General features: G+C 37.5%; 1 protein-coding gene across 3 annotated transcripts in view; it reads left to right on the top strand.

Moving 5' to 3' along the window:
* The first annotated feature begins 846 nt into the window (after window positions 1-846).
* Window positions 847-18,902, top strand: part of LOC121371078 (gamma-aminobutyric acid type B receptor subunit 1-like) — a 99,874-nt gene continuing 81,818 nt past the window's right edge. For all 3 annotated transcript variants that reach the window (XM_041496710.1, XM_041496709.1, XM_041496708.1), the window contains exons 1-2: window positions 847-1,265; window positions 9,002-9,139. In XM_041496710.1, coding sequence (XP_041352644.1) covers window positions 1,047-1,265; window positions 9,002-9,139 — 357 coding nt within the window. In that variant the 5' untranslated portion in view covers window positions 847-1,046. The remainder of the gene's footprint in view (window positions 1,266-9,001; window positions 9,140-18,902) is intronic.

Raw genomic sequence — 18,902 nt, 5'->3', positions numbered from 1 at the left:
TGGCGTCTGACAACTTTGTAATAGCCCATCAGACTTCAACACGCACTATAGCTTTATCTGCTATTTTCCGTAAATATTTCCTTTTCCGATTTTATCGTTTTGTTACATATGTCTCTTCAACGCCGTGGTAATATCTAGTATCATTATATAAATAATATCTTGACATTACTTTGTATAGTAAGGAAGATAGCTTTGATTGTTTTCCCAAGACAACACGTGTCCAATGACAAATAATTCTTCTTTGAACAATCAACGCTATTGAAATTCTTCCTAGCTAACCATATAGCATAAAATATGGGATTGTGTTTTTCAATGGTAAAATGTATCGAATAAAATTAATATGAAAGAAAGAATGAAATGTTTTATTTAACGACGCACTCAACACATTTTATTTATGGTTATATGGCGTCAGACATATGGTTAAGGACCACACAGATTTTGAGAGGAAACTCACTGTCGCCACTACATGGGCTACTCTTCCGATTGGCAGCAAGGGATCTTTTGTTTGCGCTTTCCACAGGCAGGATAGCACAAACCATGACCTTTGTTGAACCAGTTATGGATCACTGGTCGATGCAAGTGGTTTACACCTACCCATTGAGCCTTGTGAAACACTCAATCAGGGTTTGGAGTCGGTATCTGGATTAAAAATCCCATGCCTAGACTGGGATCCGAACCCAGTACCTACCAGCCTGTAGACCGATGGCCTTCCACGACGCCACCGAGGCCTGTGTATCATGGGCCCCGTTTTAGGAAGCGATCTTAGCTGCTGCTGCTATAAAATCGTAAAACAATTGTAAGCTATGACGTATACGGTAGTGACGTCACAACCTACGATGTTTTTACGATTTCGTAGGACTAGGTTGTGGGAGCGTGCGTGCATGTGTGCTACATGACAGTGAATTCAACTGCAAATTATCTATTCACAGTTGGATATTTTAATGGCCGAATATGGACTGTGATAGAAAAGTTTGGGTAGCTGTGCCATTCAACATAAAGATTTCCTGTGAACAGATTTAGGCAAACGTGATTTCTAAGAATCAAAAATGTTTATTCTGCATTATCTGGTCTTCTTGCACTTTCTTCACGGACAAACGTTCGCAGCTCTGAAAGATCTTTACATACTAGGATTGTTCCCCATGGAGGGTGAATGGAACGTCGGGCTGGGTACTCAACCAGCAGCTGAGTTGGCCCTGGAGTACGTTAACAATGATGTGGCTGTTCTTCCAGGATATCGACTCAATATGATATGGAACAACACAAAGGTAGGACTGCACATTTATTATTATTATTCCTGGGGGAAAGAGTGCACTGTAAAAATGGTATTTTTGTTTTCTAGTCAAGGTCTAGTTTTTTATTTATAATTATTTTACAAATGACGATTAAAAATAAAATTTCTTGCCCTTAAAATAATTTATTAAAATGTATGTATAATAGCACCATACTTGTGAAAAGTATCGTGAATAAATCGAACCGTGGACCAAAATCGAATGAAAAAAAGAATTGTCCTATCTCAATGGGGGAGGGGGAAGGGGGATAATTTACTACTAACCACCGTGGTTAGTTTTTCTTCCATTTTGTCTGCACCATGTTAAGCGATAGTCGTATATATTATATATTGGTTTATTTATCAGACTCTCAGGAAGCGTACAAATCCAGAATATCTACCATTTTATAATGCAGGCTGTCCAGCGATCCTACTTTTCCTACTTTTATATACTTCTTAGTCTTTGTTTTGTTTTGTTTAGTTTTGCAAGTTTTCCGTACTTTTTTGTTTCAAAATGCCGCGAATTGCTGTTAAAGTGTGGATATTGCCAGTGTTATTATAAAAGTCAACAGTTGTGAGATTAAAAAACAAAAACATTTTCGGATAATGAATGAATGAATGAATGAATGTTTAACGACACCCCAGCACGAAAAATACATCGGCTATTGGGTGTCAAACTATGGTAATGCAAATAAATAAAGTGATGATCAACATCAATATAAAAATTTAAAAACAGTGTAAAGAACTGTGCAAAAACATAAATATCACAGAATTTTACGGATACTGAATATGACTCAAAACTTAAATTTTGTGCTGTATTGGCCATTCTCAAAGAGAATGTTACACCCCTGCACCACGGTGAGGTTACAGCACACGCAGGGGCATTTTCGGATAAAGACATCTTTGAATATGCTGAACCATATATTCTCAACATATTAATTGACACCATGAAAGTCAATTTCTGGCACTCGAAGGTTACTTTGTCATGACTAGGTAGTGTGCTCCATCAATACTCTGGTGAAGTTGTCCGCTGAGTACTGGAGTTGTAGCGCTACTACATTGCATTGAATTATTGTCTTTATCTAACATTAGCTTTCACCTTAGTTTAATACCCAATATCTAATATATTTTGTTTTGTGCTGGAGTGTCGTTGAACATTCTTTAGTAGTATATCCGGCACTTGAGCCTCCAGATATTCAAATGAGCTTGGTCAGGTGACCTGTTCTGCACTCTGATTGGTTGGCAGGGCCTGGCCTTAATGATGTCAAGGCGTGGCTCTAAGTTAATGGCTTTGGCAGCTGTCAGATGACCTCGGTGACCTAGGTTAATGTGTTTGGCAGCTGTCATCTGTCCTCGGTGACCTGGGTGATTAGGTTTGACAGCTGTCAGTTTAACGGGGGTTAATGACTTTGGCCGCTGTCATCTGACCTCAGTGACCTGGGTGATAGGGTTTGACAGCTGTCAGGTTTAAGCGTGCGGACGCTGACGTAACGGGGTGGTGTGGTTTGACATATGTAGGGGTTAGGAAAAAAATAATAAAATGTTTCTTGTGAAATATGTCTTGCCTGGCTGAATAAAAAAATATGATACCCTGAGTCGAAACAGATGTCTTTTTAGCAGACGAAAAAGAAGAAAGAGATGGCAATAGGGGAAGAAAGGAATGTGTGACACCCCAGCCCATTATTTAAAAGCGGAAATGATTAAAACAAAAGAAAGGAATGCGTAGATGAACTCAATCAGCAGTTAACAGGGAAAGAAAGATATATGAGTTAAGGAGAACAAAGGGATGTTTGTTAAGGAAAAGAAAGGAATGTTTGTTATTGAGAAGAAAGGCATGTGTTAAAGAGAAGAAAGAAATGTTTCTTAAGGGAAGACAGGAATGTGTGTGTCACCCCAGTCCATTGCTTTGAAAACAGACATCATTATACAAATAAAAGAAAGGGATGTAGAAGCCTTAATTGGTGGTCAGTAGAGGAAGAAAGGAATGTGGTTAACACCCCAGCCCATTGCTTTGAAGAAAAGAATGTTTTATACGTGACTGCAACTCAACGCTCCAAACTAACCTATGACTATAATAACTGCATTTTAAACTTCCTTAGAGAACTAGCCTTTACAGGGTCGTTTAATATCAATTTTACCAAATAGGTAAATACAGGGGTGAGACGTAGGTCAGTGGTCAGTCTAGGATCGATCCCCGTCGGTACCCCATTAGGCTATATCCAACCAATGCACCACGACTGGTATATCAAATGTGCTATCCTGTCCTGTTCACACATCCCTTGCTACTATAAGTTAACGGGTTGCGGCAGAAATATCAACTGTTTGACATCCAATATGACAAATATAGTAGTGTTATGGAGTAAAAACACAAAAACAAACGCAATGGTTTGGTTTTCATTTATTTTTATTACAATCACTAGTCTACTGACACATATATAGTGGACACACATTGGGTTACACCGTGAGGCCTTAAGGGTGACATGTGAATATTATTATTAGTGTTAATTTTTCTTCATCATCTTCGTCAGTACTGTAATAATCATTGGTATCATCATCGTCTGCTTTGTCCAGGAACGATACTGATTTAATTTAGTACGAATCTGTGGACTCACATCTTTGTTGGGATTCACCGACTGTAGAATTTTCCTCGTGGTGGGGCCTTTGTCAAAGTAATGCATATATGTACTGAGTCAAATTAAAAACTCCACAATCTAAAATTTGAATAAAGTCAGTGAGTGTTGAAAGCAGGTATTTTTCAGAAATAAATATTGTAATGGCAAAGTCGATACTCCATTTGAAGCCCATCACAGCCCACGTGACCTGATCCATAGCACATGCACAGCACCATTGAGGTAAAAGTGGTTTTGCATGTGTCACTGGTCACGTGATTACAATAGCACACATGGTTTCATCGTTACTTGCTCACAGTAATCTGATAAAACGAAAAAACACGTTATTTATGATATTTGTTTCGATGCCACACCTCACAAATGTGCAGCGTGAACGTGTCATCGGCATGTTGCACGCGGGAACGTCAGTAGCTGACATTGCAAGGGTGTTATGTTGCAATCAACGTGTAATTTATGACCTGCGGACATGAGTACAACAAACGGGCACCACAGCTGATCGCCCCCGACTAGGTAGACCACGTGTGACGTCACAGGCAGATGGCCGTCATATTGAGATGGCAATAGGGGAAGAAAGGAATGTGTGACACCCCAGCCCATTATTTAAAAGCGGAAATGATTAAAACAAAAGAAAGGAATGCGTAGTGAACTCAATCAGCGTTAACAGGGAAAGAAAGCATGAGTTTAAGGAAACAAAGGGATGTTTGTTAAGGAAAAGAAAGGAATGTTTGTTATTGAGAAGAAAGGCATGTGTTAACAGATAAGAAAGGAGGAATGTGTGTGTCACCCCGTCCATTGCTTTGAAAACAGACCATCCATTATACAAATAAAAGAAAGGGATGTAGAAGCCTTAATTGGTGGTCAGTAGAGGAAGAAAGGAATGTGGTTACACACACCCAGCCCATTGCTTTGAAGAAAAGAATGTTTTATGACGTGACTGCAACTCAACGCTCCAAACTAACCTATGACTATAATAACTGCATTTTAAACTTCCTTAGAGAACTAGCCTTTACGTGTCAATTACCAAATAGGTAATACAGGGGTGAGACGTAGGTCAGTGGTCGTCTAGGATCGATCCCCGTCGAGGCTATATCCAACCAATGCACCACGACTGGTATTTCAAAATGGCATCCTGTCCTGTTCACACATCCCTTGAATTTACGGGTAGCGGCAGCACTGTTTGACATCCGACTAGTGTGGAGACAAAACAAACGCAATGTGATCACGTGACACAGTGGCACAGATGGCCGTCATATTGTGTAACATCACCTCTGCAACGGTTTCATGACAGCTATAGCAACCAGTAATGGACTGTTCAGACGTCACCGGTATCCATGGGCTCTTCATCCACGATTTCAATGGATTCACGAGCAGCATCCATTTGATCCGTGGCATTCGTAGGTCTACGTGTTCTCATTTTGTTTGGTAGCCACTCTTTTGCATTTGATCGTGTGTCTTTCGGAACATTTGCATACGAAGACGTCATCACTGCTACCGCTGCTAAAACTGCTGCTACTGTTGCTGTCCACTCTAGAATATCCCGAAGCCATTTGGAGCATACGTCTTCTCTCTACAACGGTCGACCAACGAACGACGCACAGTTCTAAAATCTAAGGTTTTTATACACAATGTCGGGGGGTTTCTCCCTGACGTCACAACTCCGAACATGTCTGGACACGTTCGAATTGAGTCTAATTTCTAGGATTATATTCTAAACATATCATGGCTCCCATTAGATTCTGATGATCCTCTCGTAAGTGGCACGGTATGACATCTCTCAACTATGGCACGAAGTCGTACATACCAACAAAACATTTCTGGAGTTTTCCCCATTGTTCGCCATTCAGTCTAACACCTCGACGTGAAGGCTTCAGTTCTTGCCCCCAATACCACCACTGACGAATGTCCACTCCCTTATAACTCGTCTCGACGTAGATGTTGCCGCCAAGATGTTGTGATGTGTCCCGTTTGCATGCCACTAGTTCCAGCCACTGCTTCATCATCAGAGTGATGCCTTTCTTGATAGGAAGCAGTTTACTCCAATCTTCGTCAAATTGACGAATGTGAATAGCAATCTCCCCATTCCACGTTTTCGCCACCACGAATATGTTACTACCAAGATCTATCTGACATCTGGTTTCATTGCCTTCTGTAGTGCTTCTTGAATATTCCAATGCCATTTTATATATAATACTATCAATGGTATACGTCTTCTCTCTAGCAACTTCTGTGAAAATGGGCAGAATTTTGAAAATAGCAATTAGTAAAAAAGTTAATAGAATTAAAAAAAAAAAAAAGGTTACAAGCCAAAAATAAAAAGAATTGACTGCTCGGCCGAATATTTACATAATTTGGAGCATTTTATAAGGACAGTCCAAAACTAAATAAGAGAAAGAAGAGAGGATCGGACTGTTTAATAATATTTAAAAAAAAGAAGTAATTTCGACATAAAATTTTGAACGCAGATCTAAAAGTTTAAAGTCCGATCGATATGTCCACGCGAGTGGCCTCGTTAAGGCCGTTTTGGGTGCACAGCTTAAAGGGACGAGATGGGTTGCATCCCGTCAAGAAAACCCCTAGATTGACAGTCGATAGATGTTGAAGGTTTAGTGCTGTGCTGAAATACAGATCTTGAGAAGCCGGATCCGTCTGAACGAGAGAGAGTATCAGACTAGGGTATAGTCCAGTCGTCATGGGTTGGTATAGTGGTGCGGACGGGCCCGACTCCGGAGGATACGAGATGGTATTACTATAAAGCAAGGTAAAGTCTAGAAAAAGAGTAGTAGGGGCCGACCCCGCTTCCTATTTCTTCTTAGAGTGGGGCGGTCAATCTTCCAGTGCTGCTAGGACAGACTCGGACATGTAGAGACTAAACGCGAACAACCGTGGCGTTCTGCAATTAAATTAGAGCCACGCCGTGACGTCATTAGGCCACGTCCTGTCAACCAATCAGAGCGCAGGATAGGTCACGTGACCTAGCTCATTTGTATATCTTGAGGCTCAAGTGCCGGTATGCTAATTTCATTCACTCATTATTATTATTATTATTATTATTATTATTATTATTATTGCCCACATCACTGTTAAAATTGATTATTTTCTGTTGTTTTGACAGTCCTTAAAACATCAACGTTGAATTTCAGCCTCAAATTGTCCACATCACTCTTTATAAGCAGTTGGTGTCAAATTTACAATATCATTAAGTTTCCATCTCATTTTACATTAAAAAGACAGACGAAATGTGCTGTAACAGATTATTTTATCCCATGGAGAGGCTCTATTGTGGACAAAATCTTTGTAGCACTGCAGTCAGTCGTGATGGTAGATCATGACTGGCGTTGCTAATTTGTTTCCATACTGTGATAGCACTGCTTCAAGCTATTTCCATTATTAGATATTTTTATATTCAGTTTGTGTAACTCTAATATCTAGTGTCTGAAAAATAAGGGCTATTAACAATTTTTAAACTCAGTTTAAATTGTAAAATTTTCGGTGTTAGCCGTTTATGATTTCTTCAAATACTCAGTAGATAAAAAAATTTCCAATGTTAATATATCAATTAACAACAATATAAATAACTGTATAATATGGCCGTTACATAAGATTCATATTATTTTGAATAACAAAAATATAGGTACAAACTGAGCAAAACGTTTCTCAATAATACAGCTTTTTGGTTTTAACACATTCGTTTACCCAGTATGAGCATATTGTTAAGTACCATTTGAATCCTACTTTGTTCTACTTTTTCCTTCTATTTTCCTACTTTTGTCCAACTTTTTCTGTGCTTCCATTCCTACTTTTCGCCTACGTTTTCATACAGGTATGCTGGATAGCCTGATAATATATTATTTTCACGTTACTACATATAAAACTTTCTCTTTATATATTTAACATTTTAACTGAATTGGTATGACTCCCTTGGTAACGTGTTTTCAGTCATACTAGGGTTTGAGAATTGTGAAACGTAGATGTCCTGACATGCAATTTTCTGTTTTCTATAAGTTTATTTCATCAAGAAAACATTTGATAAATCCCTATAATATATATTTTTTATTCAGCCACCCTCCCCCTCCTCCCGCGCTTTGCCGTGCCTGACGCACAGACACACACTTTAATTGGAAAATGTATTCATAACCCAATTGCATTACTACCTGCAGTTCATATCACGGCCTGGGTCAAATAAATATTATAATGAAACCAAAAAGCGTGATTCTATAAATCCTTCAAAAGCAGCAGCAGCAAAAAGAAAAAAAGAAAAAAAAAGAAGGCCAGGGGTAAAATATTCCACATTTTTCTGGGGCAGGATCTCCATATCCCCCATCACGGGCTTCGAGCCTTCAGCGTTCGCCTCAAAGGGCTAAGCCCTGCACACGAGTTCGTTTGATTCACAGTCAGTCCCTAATTTGACAGGCTGGTTATGGCCCTGGTGATGAACACAGATTTGCAGTCATGGTATACTTGACGCCAACAACAATCTACAGTGCTTCAAACAGACTTTCCTCGGCTCAGTCGCTGTACGCTCCTTCGTAGTTATCGTCTCTTTTGGCTCTGACCTGTTCCCATTCCTGCACTTATTATGCCTTGGAACCACCAGAGACCAATCTATATCAATATTGCGCAATTTCTGCATACTAAAACGGTAGTCAAAGATTCCTGCTATAATACAACAATCATATGTTTGACGTTAAATACACAAATACATCGATTATTTTCTAGCTCCCCGATAAAACATAAAATAAAATTCACATATATTATTAAAATCTAGTACACACGCTACAGGAAGAAACCCGACAACACCCCCTTTCAAAATGGTCCGGTTAAATATGTATTTGCTGACGGGGTTCGTCCTGTAGTGTTTGTATTAGTTATTAATATGTGTCACACGACTTGTATGTAGAATGTGTAGTATGTTGTCCTGTCTGTGGTCAAGTGCATATAAAAGATCCCTTTCTGCGTATGAAAAATAAATGTAGCGTGTTTCCTCTAACTACGTGTCACAATGACCAAATGTAGTCCAGTGACCAACGATGTGCTCTTCTGGTGCCGTTAAACAAAACAAATTTGTTTTGGTCAAGGACTTGATTGTTATGTTTTTTCCCCCCAGTGCAATGCAGGACTGGGCATCAACACTCTGGGACACATGACATGTAATGGTCCAACGTTCATAATGCTGCTTGGTGCTGGTTGTTCTTCTGTCAGTGAGGTCGTGGCAGAGGCAGCTAACCTCTGGAACCTAGTTCAGGTGAACGTCTTTCTGTCCAGGTAAAATGATGTAAATATGAATAAATTCACAATGCCGTGGAGTTTTTCATTCTCTGCGGCATTTTTTTGCCGTGGACTATATTGGATTTTTTTTTCAGGGTGGATTTTTTTCCTTATTGTTAGAAATAAAATATACTTTATGAACTGAAAACAGACTAAAAATAAATATTAAAAAAAGTAACTGCACCGTTATTATTAAAGTATCTGAATCTCAGCTCCATCGGGCTTGATCGCAAATACATCTAAAAGTTCTACCAGCAAACGTTTCGCTTAACTTCGCGAACTATTTGATTGGTTGCCGACGTGGTCATTTGGTTTACTCTGAAGCGCTTAAACCAGTCTAGCGGACGTTTTTCTGCAAGGGTTCTGGCTGAACTCGATAAAACATTGAAGCGAGTTTCAATTAGGTCATTGCACGCTGTTGACTGTTTGTATCACGTGCATTGCAGGGACCACCTGATTGCAAGGAGGTGACAGCTTATACAGTGTTGAACCGTGGCTATGGTGTGTTACGGGTGTTTTATTTTTAATAAAATGTTCATCATACACTCTTACAAATCACTTGAAGTGTTATGGTCAGCCTGATGATGAGATATTTGTAGATAAACTTATATAGAGAGATATCGTTCCGATAGTTTAATAAACATTTCTTCGACATTTATGTTGGCAAAATATGCTATCCTTTTCTGGTGCCGAGTGGCCTAATAATAATAATTAAACAAAATAATAATAATAAATAAAATAAAATAAATCAATCAATCAATAAAAATAAAAAATACAACAAACCCACATTTACCGATTTACTTGGTTTTGAAAGGAGGGCATTCGGTCTTGGCGACAGATTTATGAACAGAACTTATGCCATTATTAAAGAAAATTATTTAAATTCTATATTGCATTAAATATATTCTGACACTGATGTAATATAGTTAAAAGATAAAGATTGAACTGGCACGTCAGTGTGGACTGACTACGCTGTATATGATAAATTGTCATCCCCTTACAACCCCATTGTTCTTGATCATGCACTCATTTCAGCTTATTTTGGTGGTTATATCCAATTAAGGTTCAAGCACGCTGTCCATGGCACACACCTCAGCTATCTGGGCTGTCTGTCCAGGACAGTGGGTTAGTTGTTAGTTGGTTAGTGAGAGAGAAGAGGGTGTAGTGGCCTTACACCTACCCACTGGGCCCTAAAGAATTCGCTCTGGGTTGAAGCCGGGGCACGTGTCATTTGCGTGTTAACTGTTACGTCACTTTCGGTCAACAAATACTATGACTGGTATAAATGAATCTTACGAGCATATTGGCAAACAACACAAATAACAAATTCATCATTCAAATTTACTTACAATCCAGAGTTGCAAACATATTAACTGTAAAATTGCCGTGGAAAATGCCGTGGACACTATTTTTCCACGGCATTTTTTGTTGTTGTCGTGGTTAGTTTCTTAATTGCAGGGGTTGCACAATGGTATTAACTAGGAATATATCATTAAAACACTTGCAATAAGGACAGCAATCGAAATTGTTATATAGGTTTCAATTCTTTGCCATTTCCCGGCAGCAAATGCTACCCAGGTTTAACATTTTCCTGGGTCATCGCTGTCAGGAGTTGCTGCCTAATGGAATTCCCTTAATTCAGTCAAAATTTAAACCTGTGTCTCTCCATCACTATGCTAATAATTACAATCATTCAAACCCACCAAAAACATTAACAATAATAATAGTGGCAGGATTTAGGATAGGTAACTTTTTTTAATTTTTAGCAGCAAGCAACGTTTTAAAAGACTATTGTTTCATTGCATTCAATATCAAAATATTGAAATGAAATTTTGCATATAACTTTATTATGTATAGGTACATATACAGTTTGACATGCACGGCTCTTAAGCACAGGAACTATTACAACCATCATAACATTTGCAATGCTTTACGATACTGAACTGAACTGACTTTTGGGTATTGTTTTATCACAGAGAGGTACAGGTCAAGTTTGTGTTTCATGAATTTTAGAGAGCACAACTGGTTATACACCTTTCGGCCTTGTATGGAATTGTGTGTATAGCTTAACAATGAAGGGTTACAGATCAAGTTTGAGTTCTATGGGGATTTGCTAATTGTGTTACTAACATTTCTTTGTAAAGCATCAATTGGGTTGAAATTTTGCATATAGCTGTATCATGTATAGTTACATAACAAGTTTCACAGTGCAAAATGATGCGAGTACATTGTATACTGTAATGGCCCACAGCAGATTTCTTCTCTATCTGTGTTGACCCAATGGTCGCTTGTACTTATAAAAAGTATACTAGTATAGGCAACTCAACAAATAAAAAGATAGTGTTGTTGAAATAAAAAACAATAATTTATTAATATACGGTCTTGGTAGTCAATCTGTGTGTTCCAACTCCAATAACACTAATAACACTCATAAACTACGTTTACTATCAATAGAGTAAATGGCAGCTTAAAAATCGGGTCACAGTAGATAACTTGATAAGACTCTAATCCAGTTAATTTCCCGTTGATAACTCGAAGTAATTGCCTTTCTGAATGCCTTATAGTGAAATGTCAAAGTTTACGATAGTTCACCTTTAATTGTAGACAAGGGAGTAAGCTGTCAATTACATTCAAAAATATTGGCTATGTTCTTTAAATAGACTATAACTTTACTGTTGTGCTCTACGTACTCTTGATGGAATTAGATCTTTATTTCTGGCTTTATTTCGTTTTCAAGTCACTGTTTGGTTCCGGTCTGGCAATCGACTACGTCCCGGCCCTGCAACAGAGTGACACCATTAATGGGAATGGGAAATTGTTTAACATGCACATTCAGAGCAAGCTGTTGTAGCGCACGCCTGTCCTCTGCACAAGTACCGGCCTCAGCCGGTTCTTCCGTCCAGGACAGGAAAGGGTTGGGGTGGGTGAAGGAGGGACCGCCTGCACTGGCAGGTGCAAGGGAGGACCAGCAGTCCAACCGTAGCCGGTAACAGGCGGGAGGTGGTATGGTGCTATGCAATTTGGAATGTCCCGTAGGATTAAGCCAAAGGGAAATAGGTGCGCATTTTGATGAAGGACGTTTGGCGCAATTTTGATGGTCGTTCTCAAAAAAAAGTAGGGAGATACGTATGGGTTTGGATTTTAGTAGGCCGAGAGTAACTGGTTAGTTAAGACCTGCGGATGATGAGGTGTCTCCATAGGGCCCTTGGAAAGGGTCTGATCACTTCTGATCGTGGTATGACAACCCAGACACCATTAAGGATTTGCCAACGCGGTGCGACCCGTTTGACGTTATGTTTACTAACTTGGCTTACTAAAATGCTATTTTCGTAGTTACATCATCATGACCATAATGTTGTTGTACAGTTTGGTACCTTCAGTTTGTCTAATAAGTGTATAGTTGATACAGAATTATCAAATGCAACCGGCCAACCTGACATGCGACCCGCTTGCAACCTGACCTCTCGAAAGGTAAATACCAACCCGATCTAACAAAACGGTGTAAACCAATAATATTTGTAAAATAACTGTTTCAATTTTGTTGTAACTGCATTAACACTCACACAATAAAATATTTGGCGCCCTAGATTACGTAATAATCTGCACCAGTAAGTCAACGTGAAATACTAAGGGATAGTCTAATGTAACGATACAACTGTAACCACAAATCTACAGTTGACGACAATACAGATCAAAACAAGTTTGATAAATTTTAACACAGGTAACCGATATTAAATCTAAACATTAAATTATGTAATTATGTCATTCAGCTACATTCCATTTCGTCTAACGTAGCCTTGACCTGTCCTAACACATCTTCAAGTAAACATGGCGGTGTCCTTCAAAACCCGAAAATAAATATAAATAAACTATGGCGATTCCATTGAAGTGATAAGTTATTGTGTGTAGAAACTTATCATCATTATATAGCTATTTGATCAAATATTAAAATACATCTGTGACGTCACTTTATTGTCTCAACGCTCCATTATGTTTCAGTAATGGAGCGATGATTCAATAACTCTCCATTACTAAGAGTTATTACATTTCCCGCGTATCTAATAAATATTACAAACGCAAACACTTCAGAAAATGGTTTTAATAATACCCAGTCACGTTTGCACAAGGTGACAAACTGAACGTTAATTAAAATATACTTTAATTAAAACGAACTTGCACATTTAAATACACCGAAACATCTTTTCTATTTGTTAAGGCTTCAAACGTGCTATCCTCAGTTTTATTTTATTTTATCTCTGCAGTAGGACCTCCTGTAGATGTATTTCCTTGAATTAGAGAACTTATTATCAGAAGAGGAGTATAATACTCGTCTTCTGATGTTCGTTTGTAGTTACGAACAGCTGATGACCTATGCCCGGTAACCTCACAAATAAGCTGTTCGTCAATGCCAGATTGATACATACGGCTAGCCGCCGATGCTCGAAGAGAAAGGTTTGTATGGTAGCCCGTCAGACGAGCATTTGCACATACACGAGCAACAACACCTACAAGTTTATGTCTACTAATAGCCTGGTCTGAGAACCAACTGTCACTAGATGGCTTCACAATGCATCAGTTTTATTACATGTTGAACAATGTGAATGGTATTTTTCAACTACATTTACAATGTATCTCTCTGGACAGTCAGTATTTTCTTAGGCAACAACACATTTTCTGTCCACAGATGCATGCTTCAAACCACCCTGGTTAGTCTTTGATGAGTCCTCTTTGTATAACAGGTATCGACCGTGATTATTTCTCTCAATTGTTAACTGAGACGTTTTTCCACGACGCAAATCGCGATGTTCTTGCCCTACTCTTAAGGCGAAATTAAGGCCGATGAGGTATAGTACAGTATTCATCCGTTATTCCGGATTTTCAATTCTAAGTGCACCCGTTTGCCAGAGTATCTCCTCCTCTTCGAGGGTTATCACTTGTGCTTGTCTTTTATGCGCAGTTATCTTGCTATTGGCCTTCATCATGTTGTTCAGGGTATTTTTAATCTGGGAAAATTATTAATCAGAGAGTAGTTTAAATTGTTTGCCCAATGTTTCCAAATATAACTGTAAACAGATAACAACACTGTACAATGTGTCAGATAATCACTTCCATCAACATTTTTAATCTCGAAATCTCGAAATGGAATAATTGATTTCATCTCGTGTCAGGTTTTCCAGTTCAAGTGATATTATACTGATATTCAGGTCGTCTGCCAGTTGATTTCTGCTTATTTGCCAGTCTTTGAACGTCTTGATGGCCCGCCGTATCTTCTGCATGATACTGCTGGCAAACTCATTATCGATATAATGTATAAATGAAACGCAAAAGTGGACAATCAATTTACTTTAAACACAAACATTTTATATTAACACATACCTCTCCCTCCCTCTCGCAGCTAATCACGGTGCTGAAAAAAGGGGCCCGATAGTGGGACTTGAGATTTAATTGATTAAAAATATCAAAATATAGTAAAAATGAACGTTAATACATAATGAACAAACGTTCATATTTTGTTTTGTTTAACAATAACACTAAAGCATATTGATTTAGTAATCATCAGCTATTGGATGTCAAACATCGCCTACCCACATGCCAGCACATACTACGGTCTCGCCCACTGGCAATGACTGATGCCAGACTAACTCGCACCAGCCGAGTGCTTTACCACTGGGCTATAACCCGTCTCTTATAAAAAGATGATAAGAAAGCAAATAATAATGAAAACTACCTTTTGGATTGTAGAATCTGAATTTCCTGGTCGAATTTCGGCGTAGCAAATCTCTGCAAATTTGACATTAACGTGTTTTTACTCCTAAGCGAATTTTCCACCACTTACAACTCGCCACGATTTCGTCATCACTGATAGTGATATCAGAATACAGTTCAGATTCATTAACTTTTTTATCCTCCTCGCTAAGGCCGAAATTATTTTTTTACTTGTTTACATGCTGGAAAAATATAGGGTAGGTAGGTAGGAAAAACATTTTATTTTGGAAAATAATTTTATTTATGGATATTAAATAAAGGTGTTGACTACCGGTATCCAAAATAACCTCTGCATGTATAGAAATGCATTATGCAAACCAACAATACCATTCATCACAGTGTTTTCCCTAGAAATGAAGTAATGCATGGTAAAGTGACGTTTTGGGGGCATATTTTATGTGCAGTTTTAAATATAAGGGCTTTTTTTTCCATTATACAATTTTCAAAAGGACAAAAACCTTATGGCCATTTTATTTTCTATATCTACTTCATAACTTAATTAAAAAAAGGAAATATGTAGTACTATTCACATAGGTGTGTTTAAAAGGCTCCTTTTTACATGAGCAACTTACAAATTTATAAAAGGCAAGGCATTTTGATTTTGAGGGCAACATGGTGCTAACCTATCTGTGGGAGAGTACACACAAAAGACCCCTTGCTGTTTAATAATAGGCAGAAGGTTTACTCTCATACTAACACTTAACTTCTGTACTAGTCCAGGACAGACTTGGTTGAACCGTAATGGGATAGAAACCAGTAAATAAGTTATAACAATTTCTTTTAATGAAAACTGAAAAGAAGGGTTCTATATTTATCTGTCCAACGATACCATTAAAAAAAAAAATGTTATGAATATTATTTTTCCTAGTGTATCTAAGAAATGGTAGACTTACCAATTTTATAATTTGCAATGTTAGTTTTATTCTGTATGCATCCAGTATTAAAGTACACACTTGGTTTGAAGCAATCAATTGGTCCAATGAATAGAAATGCAGTACAAATGCTCAGGATGCTCAAACGAATGTTGAAAAGTAAAGTTTGTTTTATTTAACGACGCCACTAGAGCACATTGATTTTTATCTTTAATATCATCGGCTATTGGACGTCAAACACATAGTCATTCTGACACTGTTTTTAGCGGAAACCCGCGAAGTTCCCAGTGACCACTTACAAAAAATAACGAAACGCATCGAGATCTTACTGACATATTTAATCATGGTAAACTCCATCAGTATCGGTAAACATTCCCTCCCCTAGTTTATCACAAGGTCACTAAATTTCTACAAGGCCAGTTTGTCGCTGGAGTAAATAATTAAATATAGTTATTATAATCATTATTATTATTATTATTATTATTATTAATCAGAACACCTCGCTACGCTAGATGTAGAGTAAATCGGAAAAGATCGCATATATTCGTAAAAACAATTTTCCGATTCTTCGCCCGATGTCTCACGAAAGTTACCGAACTTCAATTTGAAGGGAAGTAACTCCATCAATCAATTGTTAGAAGAAAACATTTCGTGGCTAACGGGTCGCCAATAAAACTAAATTTGCGACTCTAAAACCACCGATATACGTCCGCAAATCGGAAAACACAGTAGGGTTATCCCCTAAATGACACTAAATTAGTGCTTGTGATAGTTTTGGAATGTTTTCGTGGAAATCGTTGTTATATTAAAAAAAACATTTTTGGATATACAAAAAAAGTTTTAGGGTCGGCAGGTTCAAATTAGGGTCGGTCGGGTAACCAGAAACAAACAATATTTTATGATACGCCTAATGGAAATATCAATGTTCGACGTCAAGTCATTTCGCAAAGTTAAAATATCTACACAAGCAGTATCAGTGTCGTAGTCAGACTACTCTAAGTCAGAAAAATACTTTCTTCTTCGCTCATCTTGAAAACGATTTGGCTTTGTCAGTTGAGGACTTTTATTTAAGACAAGTACGCAAAGTCCATTCAACTCCCAGGTAAGTATCCCCCAACCTTGCAATAAAGTCAAAACAGTCTCACACTAACCTTTAAAATTAATAAAGTACATGCAAGTTTATTGCATGGCACTAAGATATTTTATATAAAGTTTATGTACGTGTATGGATATACACACATAGATATATAATTCTTAACCTAAACTCTATAAATAAGATGGCATGCCCCTCTAACGCTGTCAAAATGGTAGATCCCAAGTAATACAAAATAATGGATAGTTATTGTCTTGTTGTGTAAATGCACAGACACCCGTGAATATGCATGTAAACAGCACACGAGATGTACATGGACACCCGTGAATATGCATGTACACAGCGCACGAGATGCAGAAATACAGATGAAATATATTAGTTCATAAGGTTCTTGATAAGTGGGCCCAATATTTAATTACAACTACACAAAAACAGTACATTTTAAAGTATCGCAATTTATCAAATGGTTTTAAACACTTTTAAATTACTATAAACACGACCTATAATGATGTATTTTAAGTAGGGGAATATCCTCGTAACTCTCCATTCCTGAAAAATAATGGGATTCGGCCCTAATGGAGAGTTACTCGGACATTCCCCTTAACGTAAAACGTTTGTCACAATGAATATCCACGAGTAATGTATGACAATGTTCTGTTGTTTTGACAGTTGTACTTCGTAATCTGCACTTTGGAACCTATGCGACCTGCCTCGTACTTGCACTAGAATAGATAATTAAAACCATAATGGACACTCAGTATAAATGATCCTCTGGATCATGTTGTAGTCAGCAATACCATCATTAGTTATCGACCTAAGTATTTAAACCTAATTAATATCCTTAGAATGTTACACAATTATCGTTGTTAATCTCAGCACATCTAGTTAGAAAAATCGCGAGATTCTCCATCCATCTGAAGAATCGACTAGGATCACAAACACCTATCACTCTATACAAATGTCCTCCATTAATCTTTGACGATTCCAATGATAGAAGAGAGTTCTCCATGAATCACCGAAGAGCCAGTAGTTGAAGAATTCTCTTGAATCTTTGGAATATATGTTAAATGAAGAGAGTCACTGAAAAGATCAGAAGAACGTTCTTAAATCTCTTAAGAAACCAATAATAGAATGTTCTACTTGAATCTTTAATAGAATCAGCAGTAGAGTGAACTAAAGTCCAATTGAAATATCCAAGCATTAACAATCATAGGAATGGAATATATATATATATATATATATATATATATATATATATATATATATATATATATATTATTTATATATTAACTATTAGACCGGACATACATCTTGACCACAGACATCCTAGTAAAGAACGTTCAGGTCTGTTTATCAACACATCGAAACACATTCCATAGTTTGCACATACATCACGCAGTTGCCCCGTACACGTGCGTGGGGTGTCATTCTCGATTTTGACAATTTCCAGGAAGGTCGATTAATCACTGTGGAATATTATTTCAGTCAATCTTTTTTCATTCTGTTGATCATACAGTTGTTATTGTCTTGTTTTTAGTCAGTGTTATTGTTTGAATTTGCGATTTACTGATAAAAAACCCGTCTACTTTCAAATTTCACTTCTGATCCCAATCGTCCTTCAAAATCTTTGGTGGTCATAAAACCTAATATATATATATATATATATATATATATATATATATATATATATATATATATATATATATATATATATATATATATATATATATATATATATATATATATTATATATATATATATATAATGAACTTGACTGTGATGCCAAACAAAGCGGGAAAGTTTCGATGGGGTGTGGTGGCCTTACACAGGAATTTTCGACCAAAATGCGATCGCCGTGTAGATAGCTGCCCTCATTAGCCGAGGCTATGTGCATGGCCGTCGTTTATATAGTTACCTCTGTGTTAAGTGACATAGATGACGGCTTCTGATGCCGTTGTGTTTATGGAATTAATATTTGTATGCAATATTTAATATGATGTGTGTAAATT

This window comes from Gigantopelta aegis, chromosome 4 (assembly GCF_016097555.1).
Source record: "Gigantopelta aegis isolate Gae_Host chromosome 4, Gae_host_genome, whole genome shotgun sequence".
Lineage (NCBI taxonomy): Eukaryota > Metazoa > Mollusca > Gastropoda > Neomphalida > Peltospiridae > Gigantopelta > Gigantopelta aegis.
The sequence above is the reverse complement of the archived record's forward strand: the minus strand, read 5'-3'. Positions and strand labels throughout refer to the sequence as shown.